At 45.0% G+C, this 27,500-nt stretch overlaps 1 protein-coding gene across 2 annotated transcripts in view; it reads left to right on the top strand.

Annotated features, from left to right (window-relative positions):
• stxbp6 (syntaxin binding protein 6 (amisyn)) overlaps window positions 1–27,500 on the top strand; it is a 131,237-nt gene that overhangs the window by 74,902 nt on the left and 28,835 nt on the right. For both annotated transcript variants that reach the window (XM_076295585.1, XM_076295586.1), the window contains 2 exons: window positions 25,625–25,755; window positions 26,390–26,555. In XM_076295585.1, the coding sequence (XP_076151700.1) occupies window positions 25,625–25,755; window positions 26,390–26,555 (297 nt within the window). The remainder of the gene's footprint in view (window positions 1–25,624; window positions 25,756–26,389; window positions 26,556–27,500) is intronic.

The raw sequence follows: 27,500 nt of genomic DNA, 5'->3' as shown, positions 1-27,500 counted from the left end.
ACTCACACACACAACACACACTCACACACACTGGTACACTCTGTACAGAGTCACCCACAAAGTTACTCTATGCAGACTCACACACACACACACACACACACACACACACACACACAGCCACCCAGCCACCCTGTGCTTTGGTCTGAAGAACCATCCAAGAGCCCATTTAATTGTGATTTACATTGTCTTTGCATCTGTATTTCAACATATAGTTGGATTGGATATACTACTGTATGCACCGTGGTGTGTGCATCACTCTACTAAAGACACAAGAGAATACTTCCAAAAAAGAGAGCAATCCAGGCACTTCTAGGAGGGTGAAACATGAGGAAGGATCATTTTTAAAAAGCCTTTATTATGATGTTATTAATTATAATAGCTACATGGATTAAAAAGCCAACATGGTTCCACCAGTCACCTGCTCTTCCTCAGGCCTTGGCATTCACACCTCCTGAGGTAGGTGTCACCTTTATAGCCTCTGTAATCTTGTCATATGACCCACAAGGAGAATCTTGGTAACCAAAAACCAGCAACACAGTGGCCATTTTGTAGCTTTGAGGAGGTTTTTATAGGAACAGCAGACTGCAGCAGAGCCCCAGAGATGATGAGGCGTGTTCCCTAGTTCCTGGGAGGAAATTACTTTAATTGTTTGGCAGTCAGGGGATATGAAAACATGATGGCTGGTTTATCCCCTTACCTGTGACCTGCATGCAGCATAGCTGATTTCATTTTTGTCAGACCATTTTAGGTAGGAGCGCTAGTCATTTTAACCTCATGGTTCCATACAAGTATTGTGTGTCTGTGTGTGTGTGTGTGTGTCTGTGTGTGTGTGTGTGTGTGAGTGAGAGTGGAAAAAGTTGAGTTGGTAACACATTACCCCATGTCCTCTGTCTTAATCATACTAATCTGTTTCAGCAGCTCTCCATTGGTGCTTTATTGCTCATCTCAAGACAATTTCAAACCCCCAAAACAATCCCCAAGGATAGTAATCATTTCCCTTACCCTCATTCTCTCTCTCTCTCTCTCTCTCTCTCTCTCTCTCTCTCTCTGTGTGTGTGTGTATGTGTGTTGATATAAATTCCCTCGGCCCTGTTCTCAGACAGGCTCATTCTTCTCTATAAGTCTAGGCTGGGTGATGCTGCAGACCTCCTTAGTCCCTGTAATGTCCTTCCTCTGTACACACACACACACACACACACACACCTCAGCCTAGCTGGATGATCTGAGGGTGTGTGTGTGTGGATGTGCGTGTGTGTGTCTGTTTGTGTGTGTTTATCTGTGTGGTTGTGTATGTGCGTGCCATTGTGTGTGAAATAATCCACCATTTAACTTCTCACCCACTGTTGGCATACGGTTGATTTACCCAGGGACATACACACACACACACTCAATCACACACACACACACACTCACACTCACACACACACACACACACTCTCTCACACACACTCACACACACACACACACACACACACACACACACACACACACACACACACACACAGACACTCTCTCACACACACACACACACACACACACACACACACACACACACACACAAGGCTAATTTGACTTGAGCTGTCAGTGGCACCACTGTGGCTTAATGTCTTTGTCATCTGCGTGCATCATATCCTGCGCTGTGTTCTTCACTAAAGGCCATTAGCAGGCTTTGTGGAATGGAGGCGTTTGACAGGACTCAATGAGGCGCGCAGACGTACACACCGTTAATGGAGCTGCACTCTTCTGTTCTTAGTGCTATGAAGTTTGGCCTCCTGTCAAGTGTTGCTGACTTTACAAAGCTGTGCTAGTTGGTATCTGTTTAGCTATAAGAGCTGCCTGCATTATTAGTGTTAGTTAGAGTTAGTTACGCAATACCTGCAATCCCGCAGTGCATTTTTTAAGCCCTGCACACACGTTCATGTTGTATACAAACACACACACACACACACACACACATACTAAAAACACACACACACACAAAAAAACACATACACACACACACACACACAAAACACATTCACACATGTGTACATGCACACACTTACATACTGTACACACCCATACCTATACAGTACACACAGGCTTGTGTAATTAATGCTTTTGTCTGGAGGTGATGCACTATGCAGATATGACCATGTACAGTTTCATGTCTAACTCTACAGGTGTTCTCAGGCTCATAAGAAAGTTCCACTGGCACAGCACCTGTGGTACCTGTCTACCTGTTCACATCATGTACCTTGTTAAACAGGCCCCCTGAAGCACCTGAGTGGCCACAGCCCGCTGTGGGAAACATCTGAGGTGTTACCGGTTTGAAATAGGACCCAGGTATCGGCTAAATTTGGGCTGCAGGTGATCTGAGCCAAAAACAGGGCTGTAGCCAATCAGGACCGAGCTTCCCACACAGAATGATTCACCCCTCGGCAAAACTGTCAAAACTCTCTCTGTGAACTTTAAAAAAAAAAAAAGAAGTTTCTTAAAAGGCTAAAAATGAGCTGGGTAGGTGTGATGGTAATGATTGTGATGATGATGACGATTGAAATGGAGTTTTCAACTTTATTTGAGCCCTTCGTGCCAGTCTTCTGATGTTTGTCCTAATTTAAATAACAAAGACGAGCCGGCTGGTGGAGATGAAAAGATCTTTTTTTTTTTTTGGACGATTGCTGTCACTTCCCTGTGATCACACCTTCAATCTCTCTCTCACTCTCTCTCTCTCTCTCTCTGTCTCTCTCTCTCTCTCTCTCTCTCTCTCTCTCTCTCTCTCTCTCAACACCAGAGCCCACTCACTGAATAAAAACACACTGGATAGCAATTTAATGACATTCACTTAACTCTGGAAATATTCCTCTTTCTGCTCACCCCTGCAGAGCTTGGCAGCAGTAGAAGGTAAAGAGACCTCGTAAATGAAATACCTGTATGGCCTGTGTCCACCAATCACGTTTTTTCGCGCTGATAGCACCCTCAACCTCATTTTCAGAGCGCTTCGGTCTAGGGTTTATTGTTGCTAGGTTACGTTCATCATGAGAGAAGTGACATTGACGAGCCCAGCGCTGTTATAAAAGTTGAACAGATTTCAACTTTCAGCGCACTGAGCATCGCGGAAAAAAACGGTCAGCATCAAGGGCTTTTTCCCGCCAAAAGGCGCTGAGCGCTGTGAATGCTGAACCTCATAAGATTTGTATAGAAAATAGCCGTCGTTGGCATAAAAAATGTGATTGTGGACGCAGGACCTTATGTAAGGGATAATGTATAGAACGCCGGTCATTATGGGGAAAATAAGTCCCGACAGGGCGAACCGGACCCCGACGCGCCAGCGGAGGGGTCTTGTTTCGCCCTGAAGGGGCTTATTTTCCCATAATGACCGGCGTTCTATACATTATCCCGCTTATTATACGGCTACTTGCCAAAACGAAAAAATAAACTCCAGGATATGTCTCTTTACACTTATTTGTTACCGTTTCGTCGTGGCTTTTGCTGAGAAACAAATAGTTCGCAACACACGCTGAACTTGAATCAAACATTCTTTAGAACACAGCTGATCAACCGTCTGCTTTCACTTTTGAATGAAGTTCCAAGCGCAAACTCCGTTGCCATTGACAGCGGTCATTCTTGTTTTCAGAGGTCCTTTCCCAAGAAATAATGACCGCTAGAACTTTCGGAAATCCCATTCAAGTCAATGGAGCATTCTACTTGCATTGTGAAGAGCCGTATAATAACAACATGTAGTTTGTCACATACAACGGATTCATCTGTGATATGTGGCACGCAGAAAGCTAAGTGGAGTAGAGGCAAGACAAAAGCCATGGCCACATTACAAACTGAAATAGAGTATAAAACGAAATGCAGGCTCATAAATGTCTAACTGCGTTGTGTTTGGCTGACCGCACGCCTCAGTTCTGCACCCAACGGCACTCGAACCCACGACTCATCGCACCCAGGACTGGTAGCGTGCTAACAGGGGAGCTAACCCCATGAGTTATGGCATCTCTTACTAACAGGTCTCTTAAGGCGTCGGGAGGGAGCTTAACCTACTGTATGTACTGCACAGCTAGCAAGTAGCATACCAGCTAGCATACCATTACAAGTGCACTTAAAGCTAAATAAATTAGTGCTGGCTGTCCAGTGGTCTCTTTTGTCACACTGTTAAGGAAGTATCACATGCTGTCAGGGTTTACCAGCCTCAGACTAACACTAATACTAACACTAGTACTAGCACTAACACTAACTCTATCATTAGCACTAACACTAGCACTAACACTAACTCTAACACTAATGCTAACACTAATGCTAACACTAGCACAGGGGTCGGGAACCTATGGCTCGCGAGCCACATGTGGCTCTTTTGGGAACTGCATCTGGCTCTCGGACAAACCTGCCATTTGTTTACTCAATAAGTCATGAATAATTTTGGTACTGTATTAAATTAAAAATGGACCTACTGAAATCAAAATGTTAAAATAGTGTTCGAAATATAATATATGTTCACGCAGTTTAATCCATCCCATGTCTGTTCTCTACCGCTGAAGTTCAGGGTTACGTTGATGTACTGTACAAAAACGCGTTTTTTTATTGGACAATGCTGTGCCGAGATAACATTCCATCCGCTGATGCTTTACTTAAAAATTCAGCTAGCTAACGGTTGTATCCAAAACAAAGAAAATGGCGAAGAGAAAAAAAGATGAACGAGAACACTTTAATTGTTATTGTTGATGTGTGCGCTTGCTGTAGGCTAAATAAGAAAGCCAAAAAGGAAACGTCAGTGACCACAGCTTGCGAGCACGAACACAAGCGGGCTGAAATGGGAAAGTTTCCATCCGAAGACCGATTCTGAAAACGCGAAATGAACTGCCCGTTATATATCGCACACTGCAACGAGTTAGTATTGCTGTGTTAACCCTGTTCAGTTCCACTTGCATATGAGAAATCTTTCTCACATGTGAAAAATATAAAGACAAACCTGCGCTCACGTTTAAGGGCAATTCCGCGCAAAACTGTCACATCCATAACGCCAACACAATGCCATGGTTTTAGTTGGCGTTATGGATATATGACAGTTTTGCGTGGAGTTGTCCTTAAATTATGACAGCCTCAATTCTTGCATGAAACTTCACCTCCCTGAATATGAGCCAGCCAGACTCCAAGGCCATCACCAAATCTAATCTCTGGTACAGTAGGCTAGGCCTAATATTCAATTTCGCCAATGACATGTCATGTCATGAAAATTGAATGTTGTGTTGTTAACTATGATGTTACTTTGCATACCAAAAGAACACTGGGAAATTAGGTGGTGGTGTTTAGCCTACATGGGAAGCCTAAGGCCTATACTTCTGTCATTCCACTTTACATTTCAAGTTACTTGCACATTACTTTTAAAACTAGTAGAAAATGTATTAAAAAATCCTCTGTTGAATGAAAGTAAATGTGCGTTAAATATCTAAACTTTTTCTTTTAACCGTCTTTATATGGCTCTTCTGAGATTAAAAAAAAAAAAAAATTGGTAAAAGTGGCGCTCCAGGCAAAAAAGGTTCCCGACCCCTGCACTAGCAGTAACACTAATGCTAACGCTAGCACTAGCACTAACACTAACTCTATCATTAGCACTAACACGAGCACTAGCACGAGCCCACCTCAGAGCAGCACAGAGCTTTGTGTCTGAATGGGGCTAGTTTTACGGGGGCAGTTTTACGGGGGCAGTGGCTGGTGGAGCTGCGCCATTGTTTTGGGTCACACGCCTCCTCTTTGCCCTTATGGTCCACTGCTCTCTATCTCTCTCTCTCTCTCTCACACACACACACACACACACACACACACACACACACACACACACACACACACACACTGTATACACACACATACACAAACACTGTATACACACATACGCACATGCACACATACGCACACGCGCACACACACACACACACACACACACACACACACACACATGCATTCAGATACACTCATAATTAACACACACCCACGGCCAGTTCTGTGTTCCCGGGGCAGTGGGCTGTCTGGGGGCAGGATTGCTGTTGGATGGTGCCTGTCTGGGGCAGGATTGCTGTTGGATGGTGCCTGTCTGGGGCAGGATTGCTGTTGGATGGTGCCTGTCTGGGGCAGGATTGCTGTTGGATGGTGCCTGTCTGGGGCAGGATTGCTGTTGGATGGTGCCTGTCTGGGGCAGGATTGCTGTTGGATGGTGCCTGTCTGGGGCAGGATTGCTGTTGGATGGTGTCTGGTGCTGTCTGGTCGCTGAGACGCTGTCACTGCTGGCTCTCTGTGTCACAATGTCTCTGTCTTTTTGTCTTCCCTTTTTCTCTCTCTCTTTCACTCTGTCTCTCTCTGTCTCTCTATATATATATTTCTCTCTGTATCTCTCTCTCTCCGTCTCTCTCTGTGTATCTCTCTCTCTCTCTCTCTCTCTCTCTCTCTCTCTCTCTCTCTGTCTGCCAGACTTGAAAGCTCCATTTAAAATAGACCCTTAATTGCAGCCCCTAATGGACTGGGGATCAGTGTGGTGCAGGCCTGTAATTGGTGGTTGGTGTGCAGGAAGTGATCTGGGCTCTGGCAGCAGGAGCCAGAAGTTCAGCGTTCTGACTTTCCAGAGACGTAAAGGTCGGGGTCGTGTCAGGTTAATTCCCACTAAAGAGCACTGTGGAACGAGCAGTCGCCATCTGAGGGGAAATGAAACCCATGTCATTACTTGGTGCTAAATTGTTGCGTGAGGTTGTTTGTACGGGTTTGATTTTACTACAAATGTGTAATTACATTTCTACTCGGGGGAGCAGGAAATATAATGAAAGAATTAAATTCCTGAATAAGATATGTGAACAATATAAGAAACGTCAGATGAATAGCCATCTGAATATTGAGGAGGCCCCTGTCCATACATTGGCAAGCAGCAGTGTGGAGATCTCAGGACCTGCCGGCTGAGGAGCCTACCCCCCGCATTCAGTTAGGACAGGAACCAAGTACCCCCCGCATTTACTTAGGACAGGAACCAAGTACCCCCAGCATTCACTTAGGACAGGAACCAAGTACCCCCAGCATTCACTTAGGACAGGAACCAAGTACCCCCAGCATTCACTTAGAACAGGAACCAACTACCAGCATTCACTTAGAACAATTACCAACTGGTGGTGCTGGAGACAGGTCAAAGTCAACATACTGAAAGTAGCAGAGGTGAATTAGAAGCAGAAGTTTTTAAAGAAAATGTGTGGACTTTGTATTGGCTAGTAGTCCATGCATCACAACACGCTCTGTCCACCACATGGCCATACAGTATACCATCACAACACACCACATCATATACCATAATAACACGCTCACACCACATGGTCATGTACCATCACAACACACCACATGGTCATATACCGTCATAACACGCTCACACCACATGGTCATATACCATCACAACACACCACATGGTCATATACCATCACAACACGCTCTGTCCACCACATGGTCATATACCATCACAACACACCACATGGTCATATACCATCACAACACACCACATGGTCATATACCATCACAACACACCACATGGTCATATACCATCACAACACGCTCTGTCCACCACATGGTCATATACCATCACAACACACCACATGGTCATATACCATCACAACACACCACATGGTCATATACCATCACAACACGCTCTGTCCACCACATGGCCATATACCATCACAACACACCACATGGTCATATACCATCACAACACGCTCACACCACATGGTCATATACCATCACAACCCACCACATGGTCATATACCATCACAACACACCACATGGTCATATACCATCACAACACGCTCTGTCCACCATATGGCCATATACCATCACAACATGCTCACACCACATGGTCATATACCATCACAACACACTCACATCACATGGTCATTGACCATCACAACACGCTCACATCACATGGTCATATACCATCACAACACACTCACACCACATGGTCATATACCATCACAACACACCACATGGTCATATACCATCACAACACACCACATGGTCATATACCATCACAACACACCACATGGTCATATACCATCAGAACACGCTCACACCACATGGTCATATACCATCACAACACACCACATGGTCATATACCATCACAACACACCACATGGTCATATACCATCACAACACACCACATGGCCATATACCATCACAACACGCTCACATCACATGGCCATATACCATCACAACACACCACATGGCCATATACCATCACAACACACCACATGGTCATATACCATCACAACACACCACATGGCCATATACCATCACATCACAACACACCACATGGCCATATACCATCACAACACACCACATGGTCATATACCATCACAACACGCTCACATCACATGGTCATATACCATCACAACACACACACCACATGGCCATATACCATCACAACACATTCACACCACATGGTCATATACCATCACAACACACCACATGGCCATATACCATCACAACACACCACATGGTCATATACCATCACAACACACCACATGGTCATATACCATCACAACACACCACATGGTCATATACCATCACAACACACCACATGGTCATATACCATCACAACACACCACATGATCATATACCATCACAACACACCACATGGCCATGTACCATCACGACACACCACATGATCATATACCATCACAACACACCACATGGCCATATACCATCACAACACGCTCTGTCCACCACATGGTCATATACCATCACAACACGTTCACACCACATGGTCATATACCATCACAACACACCACATGGTCATATACCATCACAACACACCACATGGTCATATACCATCACAACACGTTTAAAGATGATAACAAAACTGGCTGCCTGAAAAGTGGCAAATAGTTTCATAGTGTTGCTTTAATTAGTAAGGAAGTAAGTGTGTGTGCGTGTGCTAGCGTGCGTGCGTGCATTTGTGCGTGCGTGCGTGTGCGTGTGTGTGTGTGTGCGTGCATGCGTGTGTATGTGTGCGTGCGTGCATGTGTGTGTGTGCTAGCGTGCGTGCGTGCATTTGTGCGTGCGTGTGTGCTGGTGTGCGTGCTTGCGTGTGTGGTGCTGCTGCTGTAAGAGTCCCAGCTGAGGAGTGGGCGGTGCATCAGCAGCCTGATGATCGCTGACCACACGGAGCTGTTCTCCCCTCCGCCTCTGCTGAGTAGCGCTAATCTGCCCTCCGAGGCCAGAGAAAACAAATTAAGCCTGTTATTTATGGGGCGCCTCCCATCTCGCTATGGTGTGTGTGTGTGTGTGTGTGTGTGTGTGTGTGTGTGAGATCCACTTTCCCTAATGAAGGCAATGATGCTCCCGTCTTAAATAAACTGTTTTTCCCTACTTATGATATGTTCTGAAATAATGTGCTGTGCTTTGCCGTGTTTGTGTGTGTGTGTGTGTGTGTGTGTGTGTGTGTGTGTGTGTGTGTGTGTGTGTGTGTGTGTGTGTGTGATGTTCCACATGCCCATCTGGACATGAGCGAGGAGCATTGGCAGACTTGACTGTTGGAGACATGTAGCCATGTTTTCATTAGACTTTCATGAGGAGCAGATTTGCATAGGCGCAATGACCCCGGCCCACTGAATCGTCCCTCTCCGCTCCTGCGCAATGACCCCGGCCCACTGAATCGTCCCTCTCCGCTCCTGCGCAATGACCCCGGCCCACTGAGTGGACCCTCTCCGCGCCCGCGAGGCTGATAGCATGTGCATACATTACTGCTCCCCTGCCCTCGCCTCCTTTTACAAGATGCTTAGACTCAACAAGACTTCTCACATGAACTCCTCAGCACAGAACTGAGAGAGAGAGAGAGTGTGTGTGTGTGTGTGTGTGTGTGTGTGTGTGTGTGTGAACAGAAGTTGGAGCAACAGGGGGACAACAATTGTAGCTAGTGTGTGTGTGTGTGTGTATGAGGGTATGAAAAAGTGTACAATTGACTGCATGATGTTTTTTTTAAAGTTGTGATATGTGAATTCATTTGGAGCTATTTGACCTGTCTGGGTTTGAGTGAACTGAGGAGAGTTGATTTGTCCCTGAGCGCCGTCTTGAACAGGTGCCACCTTGTCATGCTAAAAAAGATTGTTATGGTTACAGGCGGCAGGTGCCCCTCTCGGCAGAATGCTCAACATTAGCTGTGACTGAGAGGAGGGAAGGGGACCTGTGTGTGTGTGTGTGTGTGTGTGTGCGTACCTCAGCCCCACCTGGCCTCAGCTCACCTTCAAGTCCGTCTCGCTGGGCATGCTTGAAAAGCCAGGGCGGGCAGCTCTTGCCACAGGGCCTTTCACCTTCAGGCTAGCCAATCACTGCTCCTCACAGGGCCTTTCATCTTCAGGCTAGCCAATCACTGCTCCTCACAGGGCCTTTCATCTTCAGGGTAGCCAATCACTGCTCCCCACAGCGCCAGTCAATCAGGACCAGAGCCACACCACACCACAGAGAAATTCTCACAGTGAAGTGCCTCTCCACGCCTTTATATCACAGAGAACAGGAACCGGGCTTCCCCACAGGGACAGTAGAGAGAGAGAGAGAGAGGAAGAGAGAGAGAGAGGGAGAGAGAGAGAGATATAGAGAGAGAGAGAGGGAGAGAGAGAGAGAGAGGGAGGGAGAGAGAGAGAGAGGGAGAGAGAGAAATAGAGAGATAGAGAGGGAGAGAGAGAGAGGGAGAGGGAGAGAGAGAGAGAGAGGGAGGGAGAGAGAGAAATAGAGAGATAGAGAGGGAGAGAGAGAGGGAGAGAGAGAGAGAGAGAGAGAGAGAGAGAGGGAGAGAGAGAGGGAGAGAGAGAGAGAGAGAAATAGAGAGATAGAGAGGGAGAGAGATACAGAAAGAGAGAAATGGAGGGTTGAGCGGGCGTGAGACGAGGTGGGTGGTCGTCTTCCCAGACACACGGCCAACTTCTAATCACTTGGCTCCTGCATTTCTCCCATGATCCTTCACTTTGTTTGTCACGAAGCCACAACTCTCCTGCCTCTGACTCTGACAAACATAATTAGAATACTATTCACAGTTAACCTACACACACATCTCCACACACACACATCTGGGCTCTAGCTGTTTTGTGCTGATGTTGATGATGTTTTTGTAATTATTCACTCAGCAGATTACAGTGTATGTGATCCGGAGGTGGGGAAGAGAATGTGCCCTTCACACACACACACACACACACACACACACACACACACACACACACACACACACACACACACACACACACACACACACACACACACACACACACACACACACACGCACACAGACTATCACACCACCACCCCCTAAGCATGATGGCTGTTGTAATATAACAAGAGTATTATTCTGCAGAGTTTCAAAGTTATGTGGGTGGCCATACACACACACACACACACAGACACACACACACACACAGAGACACACACACACAGAGACGCACACAGAGAGATGCACACAAAGAGAGAGAGAGAGAGAGAGAGAGACACACTAGTGTGCATCCCCTAGCCTGGCCCACTCTGGCTGAATCAGCAGTGGGCATGGGACTGGCTGTGGGTGTGTGTTTCGCATGGTGGTTCTCTCATCACACTGGAGTTGACTCTGGATTAGTTCTGCTCGGCTTCATCTCGCTGCAGCCATTTTACTTTGTTTGGGCTTTTCCACCCTGATCAGATCTCATCAAGTCTCCTCAGAGGTCCCCCTCTCTCTCTTTCTCTCTCTCTCTCTTTCTTTCTCTCTTTCTTTCTCTCTCTCTCTCTCTCCCTCTCTCTCTCCCTCTTTCTCTGACTGTGGGGGGGGGGGGGGCACAGGGATGGAGGAGTGTGTGTGTGTGTGTGTGTGTGTGGGTGTGGGTGTTCTCGAATAACACTGGTGAATTTCCAAAGTGTAGTAAAGATGGCAGTCAAGATGGAAGACCGTCTCACTCTCAGGCTGCCCCATCACTTTTCTTTCTCTCTCTCTGCTTCCCCCTTTTCTTTCCCTCTCCCTCTATTCTCTCTCTCTCTCTCTCCCTCCCCCTGTCTCTCTCTCTCTCTCTCCCTCTATTCTCTCTCTCTCTCTCTCCCTCCCCCTGTCTCTCTCTCTCTCTCTTTGCTACCCCTTTTTCTTCCCCTCTCCCTCTATTCTCTCTCTCTCTCTCTCCCTCCCCCTGTCTCTCTCTCTCTCTCTCCCTCTATTCTCTCTCTCTCTCTCTCTCTCTCTCTTTCTGGTTGCCTCATTTCCCTGGCAGAATAAGGGCGGCAATCATTCTTGCTCTCCACTTCCTCTCTCTCTATCCCTCCCCCTCTCTCTCTCTATCCCTCCATCCCAGCAGTCGTTCTCACTCTCCTCCTACTCCCTCAGTGCTGTCATCCACACCGTTGCCGCGGCAGCCACAAACGAGATTGCATTTCGCCGCACTTTTCCGCTGCTGAATCCCTGGAAAAATACACGCCATGTCCCTGCCGTGTGTGTGTGTGTATGTGTGTGTGTTTCCACAGAGCACACACACTAACACACACACACACACACACACACACACACACATACTAGTTACCACAGAGCAAAGCACAAGGTGCACAAACATTCACACACACACACACACACACACGCACACACACAACACACAGACACACACACACACACACACACACACCGCAAGAGAGGAAACGAAGACCTGTGGCAGGTCAAGTGTAAGCCAACCTATCCCAGCAGGCTCAGTGTTGGACTAGCAACCGTCAGCCCAGGAGGAGAGAGAGTGTGACTGGCCAGAGGGAATCACACACACACACACACACACACACACACACACACACACACACACACACACACACACAACCCAGGAGGAGAGAGAGTGTGACTGGCCAGAGGGAATCAGGGTGTTGTTTCTGAAGTGCAGCACACACACGCGCACACACACACACACACACACACACACACACACACACACACACACACACAACCCAGGAGGAGAGAGAGTGTGACTGGCCAGAGGGAATCACGCGCACACACACACACACACACACGTGCACACACACACACACACACACACACAACCCAGGAGGAGAGAGAGTGTGACTGGCCAGAGGGAATCACGCGCACACACACACACACACACACACACACACACACACACTGTGAGAAACTGAACTTTATCGTTCTCACTACCTCATCCGCGTTGCCCTGCAAGCGCAGACACGAGAGAAAGAGACTAATTTGTTCGCACACACACGCACACACTTCCCCACTGCGTCCCTCTATGAATGTAAAATGTTTTGTGTGTGATGTTAAGTGTTGTTGCATGTTCGGTGGGCTTTGTGTTCTACAAGAGATGTTCGGGGGGTTTTATTGTTGGTGTCGGGTGTTTGCCGCCGGTTTGGCGTTCGTTCACGCTGTAAACCAATTGTTTGGTTTGCCACGATTCCGCTCATTCATTCATTTCACTCATTACAACGTCATTACCAACTTCATTCTTGTCAATAACAATTACATAGTGTGGTACCCACTAGCTTGTCGTCCATTTGCCATGTCATATTGTCTGTATAGTGCCCATAATCTGGTTAACGCATACATCTACTCACAACACTTCCTGACGCTCCGACCTCTCTCACTGTCCCATTGCGGAAGCGCGCTCCGCGCCGGGACAGGTTATTTTAAACATTCTACAGGGGTAGGGAGCAGGGCATTATGCTACAGGGGTGTTTAGGATATTCTTTTGGTTGTTTTGTTTCTTTATGCCTTGTGGTTAGGTACATATTTATAACAGACATATGGTTTGTTCATTATATACTTTTCTGTTGTTTTCTATATCATTGTTATGTTGATTTATGTTATGTATTAGTGAGCCCTATTCTGAGTACTTCCCTAGCTCAATGGTGTGCCTCAATTATCCCCATTTGACAGTAATAGCTGGGGCTATTTAATGGGGTAGCTCAGTTCCCAAAGGGTGCGTAGTAGGTGGACTCTCCTGTTGTGAGGCAGAGTAAGTTATGTGTTATGCTGATACTTTGGACTATGCATTGTTTGTGCTATTTTTGTTTGTTTTTGGTAGGGAAAAGTATTTTGTTTATTAGTGTTGCTATTTTTGAATATATATATATATATATAAATAAATCATTGGAATTAACAGAAGCTACATCCAACCTCTCCTGTAAGTGCCTTTTTCTCCATTTCCACCCAAACTCACAATCCAACACGTGGGTTGACCGCCCGGTCGCTCACACACACACACACACAACCCAGGAGGAGAGAGAGTGTGACTGGCCAGAGGGAATCAGGGTGTTGTTTCTGAAGAGCAGCATTACCAAGGGCAGTTAGACAGCAGCACCCTCTGGTCACTCTTTTGGGTTGTGTTTGGGCCCTCTGGTCACTCTGGTCACTCTTTTGGGTTGTGTTTGGGCCCCGTGGAAGAGCCTCGTCTTTGAGTGTCAAAACATTCCGTCTGCCAACAGAACAGTGATGACGCAATGATGAATGAATTTTATTTGACTGTGTAGTAACCTTTTGAAAACATTCTGTTTTGTTTATTTGTGTAGGCTGTGTATAGCCATTGTTTGTGTGTGCGCGTGTGTGTGTGTGTGCGCGTGTGTGTGTGTGTATGCGCGTGTGTGTGTGTGCATGTGTGTGTGTGTGTATGTCCATGCTTATTTTGTAGATCTTTAATGTTTGTGTGTGTGTGTGGCTGTTGTGTTCTGTTGACTGTCCATGCTTTGAGCTGTGCATGTATTTGTGAGGGGTGTGGCCTGTTTTTTTGGATCTATCTCTCTCGGTCTGTGTGTGTGCCTGTGTATGCCTGGTTTTTGGATCTGTGTGTGTGTGTGTGTGTGTGTGTGTGCGTGTGCGTGAGACTGTTGTGTGTGTGTGAGCTCACCACAGCAGCAGTGATTTATGGCTGAAGGAGTGTGGTCTGCTGAACGGTCGTCTCATTCTCTCTCAATTCATGAGGACCCAGGGAGAACACACTCACACACACACACACTCACACACACTCACACACACTCACTCACTCACACACACTCACACACACACACACTCACACACACACGCACACACACACACACACACACACACACTCACTCACACGCACACGCACACACGCGCGCACACACACACACTCACACTCACTCACACTCACACACACACACACACACACTCACACACTCTCTCACTCACACACACACACACACACACACACACACACTCTCTCACACACACACACACACACACACACACACACTCTCTCACACACACTCACACACACACACACACACACACTCTCACACACACACACACACACACACTCACTCACACTCTCACAAACAATAGTTACACAACATACACATACACATACACAAACAAACAATAGCTACACACACACATACACACACACACTTACTGTACTTATCACTCATAAACAATAATTGTAACAATAGAGAGAGACAGAGAGAGAGACAGAGAGAGAGAGAGAGGAGAGAGACAGAGAGAGAGAGAGAGAGAGAAGAGAGAGACAGAGAGAGAGAGAGAGCCAGAGAGAGAAAGATAGACAGAGAGAGAGAGAGAGAGAGAAAGACACACACACAGAGAGAGAGAGAGGAGAGGGAGAGAGAGAGACACAGAGAGAGACACAGAGAGAGAGACAGAGAGAGAGAGAGAGAGAGAGAGAAGCCTGAGAAATCTGCGACACACACTCTTTCCCAAATCTCTAGTACAGTATGTCCTCTCAGGGCCTTTTGTGCCCATGTCCGTGTGGGCTCTTGTGGTGGGCAGTGTGGGCTCTTGTGGTGGGCAGTGTGGGCTCTTGTGGTGGGCAGTGTGGTGGGCAGTGTGGGCTCTTGTGGTGGGCAGTGTGATGGGGCTATTTTAATTGCCCTGCGCTCTGGCCCTGGTGGGGTGGGGCGCAGCTCCGTGCTACTCAGTTCTCTTGGGTTCCACTGGGTTCCACTCGGTACTCTGATACTGTATGTCTCTCTCTCTCTCTGCTGTCTGCTCTCTCTCTCTCTCTCTGCGCTCTCTCTCTCTCATGCACACACACACACACACACACACACACACACACACACACACACACACACACACCATCTCTACGATCACCTCTCATCTGTGACTGTAGATGCACACACACACACACACACACACCATCTCTACGATCACCTCTCATCTGTGACTGTAGATGCACACACACACACACACACACACACACACACACCATCTCTACGATCACCTCTCATCTGTGACTGTAGATGCACTTCTGTTTATCAAGCTTCTTGAGGGATAGCTGTGACCCTCGCGTTGGGTGAAGACACACACACACACACACACACACACACACACACACACACACACACACACACATTTTAATACCTTTATTTGTGTTCACATTTTACAGTAGATTTAATTGAACACAAACAATCTTAGATACCAGCATTGTAAACCCAGTAGCCTATGCCTCTGGTCTCAGTTCATGGGTACAAAAAGCAGCGCCTTCTCCAGATCTGCCAATTGAGCAGAAATTGAGCAGAATTTTGCTAGAGCCTTTGCTCTTGTCTTAGAGAGACCAGCAATCTGCAACCCCCTGACTACTAGTCTGTGGACATTACCTAGGCTTCCAAATATATACACCAACAGCTTACATTTGTACCCAAGCTGTACAACAATGTCTCTGAGTGGCTGATACTTTAAAAGCTTTGTAAGGTAGGCATCCTCTAGACTGTAGTCAAATGCACAGCCTACTTCAAGAATGGTTACTTCTCTGCTGTCCTCATCAACAACAACAACATCTGGCTTTTTTGCAGCAACATTTGAAAACACATTGTTTCCACTATTACATAGTTTGAACATGCAAGGTGAGACGCATACATTCTTGTAGATTTTGCATGGTGAAGCATATGGAATTATGTGTTCAACTACTAAGTCAACAAGTCTGTCATGTCCGGCAATGTATATTCCCTTATACACATAGCAGCCATTCAGAACATGAGACAGGGATTCAATAATTATCTGACTATCATGGTGCAAACAGTGGGAAGAGAATGTGTTAGGGTACCAAAGAAAAAGATTGAATTTAGTTGGAATAACTTGTAGTCTGGCTTTGGCTGCAAAAGTCACTATGTCTTCATCAACTGCAGAGTTTTTGAGTACTGAGTGAGAGACAGCATGATCTGCAGTAGGGAGGCAAGCAAGCTTTCCTTGTAGTTTTAAACCAGTCCAGTGTTGTTGCTGTCGCTGTTGTTGTAGCTTTACAAGGTACCTTCGTGCATTGTCAGGTGATAGATGATGTCCTGTATCCACAACAGTAGCCCTTACTGAGGTTAAACTGTCAGTTATCAAATCTTCAGAAACGATTATGGTTTCTGTGTCAGGTTTCACCCAGTCCAAGGATACTCCGACTCTTACGCAAAGGTCATTGAGGTCAGGCCAATCTGACCAGACCCCAAAACCAGCACAGTGTGTCTCCATTTTAAAGTTTGATTTTCTTTTGAAGCCCAGGAAGCTTGGCTCATCTTCTCTTGCCAGGGGGACTTTGCGTCGTTTCATGTCCAAGAACAGAGATGATCTAGCAAGCTCCCTGACGGTGTTGTCATCATTGTTCATCATTTTAAGGAGGTGTGACAGTCTTGTTAGGGCCCGAGCACCGAAGGGCGCAAGGCCCTATTGTTTTTGTAAGGATTATTATTATTAGGGCCCGAGCACCGAAGGGCGCAAGGCCCTATTGTTTTTGTAAGGATTATTATTATTATTATTATTATTATTATTATATTAACTTTGTCTCAGAGCGTTTTCCTTTTTTGAGGTGGTTAACATGGTCGAAAACGCTTGAAATTTGGCACACATATCAGGTGTCACGCAAAGCAGTTAGGTACAAGAGCTTGGCCCTGGGCGTGGCCCAGGGACTCAGTAGCGCCCCCTTAGGTGATTGAGGCAGTGGTTGGCACATACTTTCAGCTAGACGCATCAAATTCGGTAGGTATGTGTATCTCCCCAAGATGAACAACTTTCGTATGTACAATGCATTAGCCACGCCCAACAGGAAGTGAGGTATTTGGGATTTTGTGCGGACTAAAATGTGATGAATTGTGATGCCAGAAGACGTTCTTCCCATCGGTGAAAACGCATGAAATTTGGCACACACGTCAAGAGGTACCATGAATACACAGGGGAAAAGCCTTGGCACTGGGCTTGGCCCAGGAACTCCATAGCGCCCCCTTATGTCACTGTGACTTGTGGTTGGAATATAGTTTTAGATACACACACCAAATTTGGTGGGTGTGTGTAACTCCCAAAAACAATCAACTTTTGTTTTAACATGCCATTAGCCACGCCCACAGGAAGTGAGGTAATTGGGATTTTGTGCATTGTGGACATGATCAATTTTAACGTACTCCTCCTAGACGATTGATCCGATTCATGTGAAAGTTGGTATACATGATGCCAATATGCTTCTGATTCTAAATTGTGAAGCTTTTTTTGATATGTTGTAATTTGACGAAATGGCGAAACTATGAATTTTAATACCCTTCCACGTTAACAATAAATGTGTCTTAATTCACCATGCATGGCTTGAAATGTTTTAAATTTCACAGGTCTTTGAATACCATGGTAGTGATGATATTCACATGCCCATAATGTATATTTGGCATAGCGCCACCACCTGGCAACAGAAAGAATGGCAATTACATTGATGTTACATGATCGATCAATTTTAACATACTCCTCCTAGACGGTTTGCCGGATTCATGTGAAATTTGGCTAACATTATGCCAAGATGTTGCTGATGTTAAATTGCGAAGGGATTTTTGATATGTTGTAATATGTCATGATTTTAATATCTCACCATATAAACTGGAAATGTGTCATATAATCACAGTGCATTGAATGAATGGTCTGAAACTTCTCAGGTTAATAGATATTATAATTATGATGATATCCAGACACCCTATGGGCCTGCCTGGCATAGCGCCACCACCTGGCCAAGCAGGAAAATGTGCCAGAAATTGGTAATGCCTTTATTGGTTAATCTGAAACTTTATAAAATATTGGATATCATTATTGTGATGATATTCACATGTGTAATTCACATGCCTAATATAGCGCCACCATCTGGCCAAAAAGTGTATGAAAAATGTTCTTTGCTTAAAATGAATAATTTGAAATTTCTCAGGTTAATATATATTATGATTATGATGACACACAATGGGCCTGCCTTGCATATTGCCCCACCTGGCCAAGCAAGTAAATGTGCCAGAAAATAACATGCAAAAACAAATAACACACATATCAAATACATTTTACAAATGCACCACGTCGGTGCTTTGTTGGATTCTGAAATGTCATGGGTTGCGGCCCGCAGGTGCTCGGGCCCGCCATTGCCGCTTGCGGCTATATTTACATTATATATTCACTCCACGTTTGGAACACCAAAACTCCCATCCTGTTTGGACTGGAAAATGATGTCTCTGGTAGTATGAGTGTTCAGTCCGAACCACTTTCTCACTAAAGAAACCGTTTTGTCATTCAATTGACTCAGTGTCTTGCTCATAAGATGGACGTTGGCAAAAAGATGTTGTATTCTAGACAGGGCAACCTGTCTAATGGCCTCCAGCTTCATGAGCAGAGGAAGTGGTGAAGCATCAATTAAGTCCAGCCTGGAAGTGAATTCAGCAGTTATGTACTCAACCTGCTCTTTCCACTCCCCAGCTATATTAAATTTATGTCCTAGATAAGTGTACGTCTCATGCAGGTCATACACGGATCGGTTCTGTATTTATGGTAAATTCAGGATTTCGATCAGCTCTGGATTTGTACCAACGGTTTCCCCCACTTCGTCTCTGGTAGAAAACAGCGCATTTTGAATGCTTAATTTGTAGACCTGACCAGTTCAGAAATGAGTCTGTTCTGACAAGCATGTTCTTAATAACACTCTCTTCTCGAGAGGCCAATTGGATGTCATCAGCATAAGCTTGTACAGGGTTAGGGGAAAACACACTGGGTGGGGCACAGTTGCATAGCCACTCAATCCACCCGTTAGTGGCGAGTACAAAATTGATGGCACTCCATGGGCAGCCTGTTTTTATGCCTACTTGGAGGGGTATTGGGTCTGTGAGTTGTTTTCCACAGATAACCTGTATGAAGGATGTACTGTAAATGTCCTTTACTATTTCAATGAACACCTGAGGTAGTTGGATTTCCTCAAGAGCCTTAATCATAACATTGTGATTCAGAGTTCACACATTGCACCTCAATCCAGTCCGCGATGGTAAACGGTGTCAGGATTCCAGGCAGTTGTTGTTCGAGGGGAAACTTTTTTAGAATCCGCGTCACATATTTCAGCATACACACACACACACACACACACACACACACACACACACACACACACACACATACACACACACCCTGCCTAAGATTGTTTCATGACCTTCTCGTGTTCCCCGTTCCCCACACACACTCTTTTTTCCCTCTGATTGTTTCCTCTTTTGGTAACACTCCATAATAAGGTGCCATAATAAATAGCAAACTAGTAATTACCTAACCCTTTGTTAATTGTTACTAACATATCTATTTGGCACAAGTTAATAGTTTTTTAATCATTAATTAAATATTAGTTGTTTGCATAAAATCTGTATGTTAATGTTTTAGCAAATCTATTAACTAATATTGTATTAATATGTGTTAATAGTTAACTAAATGTCTTTTTGGCACTAATTAACAGTTATTTCTTGCATCATTTAAATGTTAAATGTTTATTTGCAAACTATATGTTAATAGAAAAGTTAATGACTTATTATTATTTAACTAATTGTTATTAAACTGTGCTTCTGCCTATCCCAATATGAACCGCTCTCCATAGGACCCTTACAATAGATAGATAGATACTTTATTGATCCCCAAGGGGAAATTCAAGAAAAAAACACGGAGCTACCTTGACATGCTGCCACTGTTGTCGGCGCCGGAACCGTTTGCAATAAAGTTGGTTAAGCTTAATTAATATATTAGTAGTATATAGCTATAAGCGTGGGGCCCCTTATAATAAAGTTGGTTAAGCTTAATTAATATATTAGTAATATATAACTATCAGTATGGGGGACCCTTATAATAAAGTTGGTTAAGCTTAATTAATATATTAGTAGTATATAGCTATCAGTGTGGAGCCCCTTATAATAAAGTTGGTTAAGCTTAATTAATATATTAGTAATATAGGCTATAACTATGGGGAACCCTTATAATAAAGTTGGTTAAGCTTTATTAATATATTAATAATATATAACTAGTCAGACGGTGAAGGGACTGAGACCAAAACTGGCTTATCACATTTATTCCTTTAGGAAAAGTTAAAACAAGGGTTAGTTGAACAAGTAGTTGAATGGGCTATATTACATGCATCATTCCTATACCATCACTGTCAGCCCTACTAGCAAGGGAGACATGCGACATGAAATGTTCAGGTGCACAGAACGACAGTTTATTAATATTCTGAGACTCACTAAACACTCACAGACGTAGACCATACGGTAATGCATAAACACAATGCTAAACTAAATGTACATTCATTTCCTGCTAGACTGAATTGCACTTTCCATGCACACTAAGCCAAACTACACTGAATAGAATGCATGGAAAGTTGCTAGCGGAGTTTACAGCTAGTCACGTTAGACTCAGTGTGTATGAACTCATGGTCATAATGAAAACATTAATAAACGTTCTCTAAGTTGCTAGAATTGCACCCAAATCTTAACAATACATGTAAAGTAACATAATACAGGTGGTATATCAAAGTTTACAACTTAAACAACATTTTACAGTTACAAAATTAGTGTGGGGAGAGCTTTAAACAGTCAACCTATGCAATGCAAAGCATACCGCTTCTGATAGGCTATGGCAACAATACAAGGACAAAACGCAGCAGAGCTGCAGTATAGCGTTTCTCCAAAGGGGGCTCCAAAACACCAATCTCTTAAAGCTGCTTAATTACGACCAAAATCACATACAAACACTAAACTACATTTCTAACTCTGTTACACCCCACTCCCCTGAATTTCACCAAATTCAAGCAGCAACCAAATAGTACTTCCAAAGGCAAAGAGTACATTACTTTTAAAGACTAGACTGAGGGTCACCAATTACAGGACAGCCAACCACAGAGGTATCCAATAAGGATGAAGTGGAAGAAGAGGAGCGCAAACTCTCACACAACCAACCACTGGCAGTAGGGTGCCTTATACACCCCACAAGACCATAAAGCCATAAACCATAAATTCCATAAATTCTCCACAAAGCTAATCAGAAAAGCTAGATAAATAGTAATATGTCATTAACTTTTATATTAGCATATAGTTTGTAAATAAACATTTAACATTTAAATGATGTAAGAAATAACTGTTAATTAGTGCCAAAAATATATTTAGTTAACTATTAACATATATTAATACAATATTAGTTAATATTGTTGTAATAGTGTTAAAATATTAATTAACATACAGATTTTATGCAAACAACTAATATTTAATTAATGATGAAAAAACTATTAACTTGTGCCAAATAGATATTTTAGTAACAATTAACAAATATTAACAAAGGGTTAGGTAATTACTAGTTTGCTATTTATTATGGCACCTTATTATGGAGTGTTACCCTTCTTTTTTCTGTCTTTCCATTTATGAAATAAATCGCAGTGTTTTCATCAGTGGACAGGTCCCTGTGTGTGTGTGTGTGTGTGTGTGTGCGCGTGTGTGTGTGTTTTCATCAGAGGACAGGTCTCTGTGGGCCAAGTGCAGTTGTAAAGCTGCCTCTACGAGACCTCTGAGAGCCTGATGGGGCGCGTTGATCAGACACACACACGCACACACACACACACACACACATACACACACAGAGCCAGATATGTGGTTGACCACACACACACACACACACACACAGCCAGATATGTGGTTGACCAGCAGCATTGCTCACACACACACACACACACACACACACACACACACACACACACACACCATGTCCACTTCCAGTCAATATTTTACACATTGCAGTGGGCAGAGAAGGCATTAAGTGGAGGAGGTTGCCAGGTCCTTGATTGGACATTGATGTGTACAGTGTGGCCTAATGGCTTGGCTCTGTGAGAATGTCAATAAACTATTAGGTTCTTGTAAAGGGCGCAGTCTTATCTTCTAAATGGGCAAATACAGACTGTAAAGCTGTGCAGGATTCTAGAATACGCCGGAAGGCTGTTTGACTTTCCTGCGGCCAGGGTGAGTCTTAATTCAGCCCATATAAAAACCAGCTGTAAAAATGATTAAAACAAAGACGCGAAAAGCCTGTGGAATCAGAGGTCAGCCAGAGGTCAGCCAGAGGTCAGCCAGAGCTAATAAATAGCCTCCATGGATGGACTCGCTGGGCTGCTTCCTCTTTCTCATTCTTTCATCCTTCCTTTTTTTCTTTCTTTCTTTACCTCTTTACCTTTCTGTCTTTTTATCTGTTGTTCTTTACCCCCTACACACACACACACACACACACACATACGCACACACATGCACACATGCGCACACACACGCACACATATACACATACACACACACACACACACACACACACACACACACACACATACTCTACACACACACACACACACACGTCTCTCTCTCGCTGCTCTAGTGACGGAGAGCAGTGTGTTGAGAGAAGGGTAGTGGGGCTGTGAGCTGTGTGTTCCTCTAGTGTCAAATGACAGTGCACTGAGCTGTCACAAGGTACCATGGTACCAGAGGATGCATTGCGTGTGTGTGTGTGTGTGTGTGTGTGTGTGTGTGTGTGTGTGTGTGACAACAGGGTAAAGTAATGATGTAGAGGCATGGGTGTGTGTCTATCTTTGAGTGTGTTTGTGTGTGTCTGTGGGTCACTGTGCAATATCTGTTGGGGTATAAAGGTGTGTTTGTGGAGGAGGAGTATTTGCTTTCATGTGTGTGTGGGCTTTGGGTGTGTGTGTGTGTGTGTGTGTGTGTGTGTGTGTGTGTGTGTGTGTGTGTGTGTTATTGTGTGTATGCAAGTGACTGTTTGCCTGAAAATGTGTATCTTAGTGTGTGTGAGTGTGTGTGTGCCTACTCGCTTGCATTCTGGTGTATGCCTGTGTGTTTGTGTGTTTTGGGCTGTGTGTGTGTGTGTGTATGTGTGTATTTTGGATTGTGTGTGTGTGTGTGTGTGTTTGTGTGTGTGTGTGTGTGTGTGTGTGTGTGTGTGTGTGAGGCATTTGTGTGTGTGTATTTGTGTGTGTGTGTGTGTGTGTGGAAGGGGTAATGAACAGATGGAAGAGAGGAAGCAGCTGAGTCCTCCAGGGAGGATAGGGAGTGTGTGTGTGTGTGTGTGTGTGTGTGTGTGTGTGCTGAGACGCACCGCTCCCATAACAGCCCAGGAGCGGGCCCCTCCGCGCGGGTCATGCGTCTCCGTGAGGCTCAGCCCTGCTCCCTGCCTGCCGGCGGAACCACCGCCTGCATGATCCGTAAACAAGGAACCTTTGATCCGCGCCCGGAACAGCCAGGGTGGAATGCAGGGAGGTCAGGGGGCTGGGGGCTATCAACCGTGATGTAACAGAGAGGGGCGGGGGGGGGGGGTGGTAATGTTTACATTAGCTTCAGCATGGGAACGGAAGTTAGGCGATCTCATAGGCATCTCATAGGCATCTGTTTGGCTCTGAAGGCAGCCCAAGACTACTGCATTTTGTGGCTGTTTGTAGTGTGATAGTTCTGACTGCTGGTGCTTTTTGTGGCTGTTTGTAGTGTGATAGTTCTGACTGTTGTAATGTACAAGCTGACCGCTCTGCAAACACAATGACGCTAATGGACTATGTTATTATGTGAAGCGTGTCCGTGTGCTAACTGGGCCTCGCCCCCGAGGCAGCAATCAGGAGACAACTCTAGACATCAACCTCTCCGCTTGTCCTTTTCTGAAAGGTTAAACAAGGCATTTTTTTTATTTTATATTCATGACATTATTTTATTGTTGTATTGCTCAATTATAACTCTGACAATGATTAATATCTTTTTTTTTTCATCCGTGAAAATTTGTGCAGCAATTAACATTAAGTGAGTGTCCCTGCCTGTGATTTATATGTTGTGCAATCTACATTAGACCTCTGGATCGGCTGCTCAATCACAAGCAAATTAGAATTGCTAATCACAAACAGCTGTCTTTCTGTCTCTCTCTCTCCCTTCTCTCTCTCTCTCTCTCTCCCTCTCTCTCTCTCTGTGAATGAATATCTTTATTTGCCTGTCAGTATATTATCTCGCTCCCCATCTCTCTCTCACTCTCTATCTATCTATCTATCTATCTATCTATCTATTATTCTCTGACAGATGGGCCCTGGCAGGTTATCTGTTTGGTTGAATGAAAGGGGTTTTGGAAGTTTTAAAAGTCTCTCTCTCTCTCTTCCCCATCTCTCTGTCTCTCTCTCTCTTTCTCTGTGTCTCTCTCTCTCTCTCTCTTTCTCTGTGTGTCTCTCTCTCTCCCCCATCTCTCTCTGTCTCTCTCTCTTTCTCTGTGTCTCTCTTTCTCTCTCTTCCCCATCTCTCTGTCTCTCTCTCTTTCTCTGTGTCTCTCTGTCTCTCTCTCCCCCATCTCTCTCCCCCATCTCTCTCTTTCTCTGTGTCTCTCTGTCTCTCTCTCCTGCAGAAACCAAAAAGAAGCCGTTCCATGTGTCCATCACCAAAGTGAAGAGGTTCGAGGGCTCCATGGCATTCGTGCGGCGCTCTCAGTGGTCTATCGACCAGCTGCGCCAGGTCAATGGGATCGACCCCAACAGAGTGAGTACAGATCCTGCCATCGCATCTGTGTGTGTGTGTGTGTGTGTGTGTGTGTGTGTGTATGTGTTGGGCATCTTCATCCCTTGTCTCAGCAGGTGTAATTCTGTTTGAGTGTGTGTGTGTGTGTGTGTGTGTGTGTGTGTGTGTACGTTTGTGTATGTGTGTGTGTGTGTGTGTGTTTGTTTGTTTGTTTGTGAAGGGAAAGTGTGTGATAAAAGCTGAGGCGGCCCACAGATTGATCTAGCTGCCCTTAGCCAAGCAGCATAAGTCTCTTCCCACACCACCCTGTGCAGTCTCTCACACCACCACCCTGTGCAGTCTCTCACACCACCACCCTGTGCAGTCTCTCACACCACCACCCTGTGCAGTCTCTCACACCACCACCACCCTGTGCAGTCTCTCACACCACCACCCTGTGCAGTCTCTCACACCACCACCCTGTGCAGTCTCTCACACCACCACCCTGTGCAGTCTAGAACTGTCCTCACTAAGTTCTAGTCCTGTCCTCAGTCTCAGATAGATAGATAGATAGATAGATAGATACTTTATTGATCCCCAGGGGAAATTCAAGTCTCAGTGTCCACTGCTGGCGTACGACTAACGTTGTTCTCCTCCTCTCCACCGTGCTGTACAGGACTCTGCGGAGTTCGATCTGACCTTTGACACCGCGTTTGACCAGTGGGTGGCCAGTTCGTGCGGGGAGAAGGGCATCTTCGTCCAGGTGCTTCACACTACCTGTCAGCAACACTGCTCGGAGAGGAAGCCAGAGTTCGTCAACTGCCAGGCACACCTGCTGAGAGGTGAGACCAGTGAGCACAGGATGGTACTCTCCCCCCCTCATGAACAAGAATGGAGGAGTGTGTTTGTGTGTGTGTGTGTTTGTGTGTGTGTGTGTGAGAGAGGGTGGTGTGTCAGTGAGCACAGGATGGTACTCTCTCCCCCCCTCATGAACAAGAAGTGCACTTTCAGTCAGGAACTACTTTCTAAGTACACTTAACAGTTCATACTGTGAGTTTACTTTAGGATCATAGTATACCAGAGGAAAACAGAAAACTGGTTTGTGCATATAGCTTTTATGCACTCACGTATTTATGAATAGAAGTCATTTTCTGAATAAGTCGTTTTTCCTTTAGGGGACCAGTTTAGTCCAAATAAGCATTTTTTTATGCTTTGTTATTTATATCTGTGTATAGTAAGTGTATTTAAAATGTGTTATCGGTGCACTTCTTTTTCGTAAGGAACTTGCTTTGCCTGGGTCTGTGGCTCACACACACACACACACAGAAACACACACACACACCACGCCATCAGCCACAGGCCTGTGGAATATTTCTCTCCCCTAGAAGATTGGTATTTCAGCAGTTTTCAGCAGGGCATGCATATCAGATTTTTAAAGATGAGTTTGGAAAAAGATCAGATTTATTTAATTTATTTGTTATGCTTGTGTGTGCTGTGAGCACACATAAGCACATCTTGCTTTTACAATAAACGGTGCCGGGTTATACTGTAGAAGCTGCTATCTTTGCCAAAGGCAATTCCTATTGGGGGAAATAAAATATGCGTAGCGTTTCCCTGATGACATTTTCTGCATTTTTGCTGTCAGGAATACCAGTCTTCTGAAAAGATTAACTTTCTCTCCTAAACAGTACCATATTAATACACACACGTACACACACAAACACACACATACACACACACACAGCCGATCTCACAGCTGAAATGCCGCTATCGCAAGCTGAGATCCT

The sequence above is a fragment of the Alosa pseudoharengus genome, unplaced genomic scaffold, assembly GCF_046254945.1.
Source record: "Alosa pseudoharengus isolate Yale_2024_CS ecotype anadromous, Long Island Sound unplaced genomic scaffold, YU_APseudo_1.1 YU_APseudo_1.1_scf_2, whole genome shotgun sequence".
Taxonomy (NCBI): domain Eukaryota; kingdom Metazoa; phylum Chordata; class Actinopteri; order Clupeiformes; family Clupeidae; genus Alosa; species Alosa pseudoharengus.
The sequence above is the reverse complement of the archived record's forward strand: the minus strand, read 5'-3'. Positions and strand labels throughout refer to the sequence as shown.